Source organism: Cebus imitator, unplaced genomic scaffold (assembly GCF_001604975.1).
Source record: "Cebus imitator isolate Cc_AM_T3 unplaced genomic scaffold, Cebus_imitator-1.0 Scaffold384, whole genome shotgun sequence".
Taxonomy (NCBI): Eukaryota; Metazoa; Chordata; class Mammalia; order Primates; family Cebidae; genus Cebus; species Cebus imitator.
The window spans coordinates 1,641,250-1,642,961 of NW_016107699.1; the positions used below are offsets into that span (position 1 = coordinate 1,641,250).

At 64.4% G+C, this 1,712-nt stretch overlaps 1 protein-coding gene across 1 annotated transcript in view; it reads right to left on the bottom strand.

The window, feature by feature from the left end:
• Positions 1-1,712, bottom strand: part of MUC5AC (mucin 5AC, oligomeric mucus/gel-forming) — a 29,684-nt gene that overhangs the window by 22,215 nt on the left and 5,757 nt on the right. The window contains exons 10-13 of the mRNA XM_037731153.1: positions 1,358-1,468; positions 815-884; positions 589-726; positions 346-510 (exon numbers count right to left, since the gene is read on the bottom strand). Coding sequence (XP_037587081.1) covers positions 346-510; positions 589-726; positions 815-884; positions 1,358-1,468 — 484 coding nt within the window. The remainder of the gene's footprint in view (positions 1-345; positions 511-588; positions 727-814; positions 885-1,357; positions 1,469-1,712) is intronic.

Sequence of the window (1,712 nt, forward strand, 5' to 3'; positions counted from 1 at the left end):
GTGGGTGAGTGAGTGGGTGAGTGGGTGACTGAGTGAGTGAGTGGGTGAGTGGGTGAGTCCATTCCCCAGGTCCCCACCTCCCTGTCCTGTGCAGGGGTGGATGGTCAGGGTCAATGTCGGCCCACAGTAACTTCTTTCTTTTACCCTGAAGCAGGGGCCCCCCATTCCTGAGGATCCACATAAGCCGGTGAGGTGCCCACCAGGAGCCTGTCCTAGGGCCCCTTCGTGAGCCACCCTGCCTGGCTCACAGGCCTCCTCGCTGCCTGCGGCACCAGATGGAAGCGGGTGAACCAGCGCCCCGCGGCCAGCATGGAGTCGAGCCGGTGGACAGATACACACACTCACCGTTCTCCACGCTCAGGGAGCAGGGGTCCTCGAAGCTGTTCCTGACATTGGGGCAGGCAGCCTGGGTCTTGAAGGTGTTGAAGAAGGCCGCGGCCGTGGCCTCCACCACCCCACTGAGGGTCTGGAAGTCATCGGCCTGGATGCTGTTGAAGTTCCCACAGAGACCTGGGGGCAGGGAAGGCAGGTTGAGGACGATGGCCCCGGCAGAGTGGGTCAGCTCCGGCCCGAAGGCGGCCCTCTTACCGCAGGTCCGCCCTCGGAGCTCGGGTGCCAGCCGCACGAAGAGCTGCATGGTGGGCACCAGCTGCAGGTCCAGCTGCAGCCCCAGGCTGGTCTGGGCAATGATGAAGAAGGTCGAGGGTCTGAAGATGGTGATGTTGGCTGGGGACACATAGGACAAGCGTTTTGTGGGGGGTGCATGGCAGGACCCCAGGTGGCCCCGGGGTGGGGATGAGGCCGCCGCCCTCACCTGCAGAGATGGGCAGCTGGGTGTAGATCTGGTTCAGGAACACTTCCCCACTGGCCTTGATCACCACCACCTGCGGCGGCCGGGTGGACGTGTGAGCTCGGGGCAGGCTCCCGCAGCCAGCCCTCCGGAGGCAGTGAGATGTGCCTGCAGGTGCCCGGAGGCCTTTGCCTGCAGCTGCAGGTCCTGCAAGCTGGCCTCGTGCTCACCTGATTTTCTGAGTTTTCTGTGAGGACCATGCTTTTTATTGTTTAGTAAAAACAGTGATTTACTAAACAGAAATCGACCTCAGTGGAGAAGCCATGCTGGCCGCAGATGCGCCCACCCAGTCCCTCCTGCCTGGGGCCCCTTAGGTCAGCTATGGCAACCAGGGGACCCTGAGCCATTTCCTTTAGGGACAGTCAGTCAGTAACGGACACAGCCAGTGCTGCCGGAGGGCCCCGCCTCTCGCTGTTCATGCCAGGGAGGAGGGACCTGGGCAGGACCAACTTTCAGAGGAGACAGGCCTGGTCCCTGTCCGGGGCCGCCCTGCCAGGCTTCACTCACCGTCCGCGCTCCATCCAGGCTCAGCGTCACGCTCTTCAGGCAGGTCTCACTGTCCGTCAGCCCACACCTGCGCAGCTCGGCCAGCACAGTGAAGGCGCTGCTGTCACAGGGCTGCAGGACAGGGCACGCCGGGGTCCTCACACTCTGCCCAGCCCTCCCCTGGGGTCCTCACACTCCACCCGCACCCACAGCTCCCCCTGGGGTCCTCACACTCCACCCGCACCCACAGCTCCCCCTGGGGTCCTCACTCCACCGCACCCACAGCCCTCCCCTGGGGTCCTCACTCCACCGCACCCACAGCCCTCCCCTGGGGTCCTCACTCCACTGCACCCACAGCCCTCCCCTGGGGTCCTCA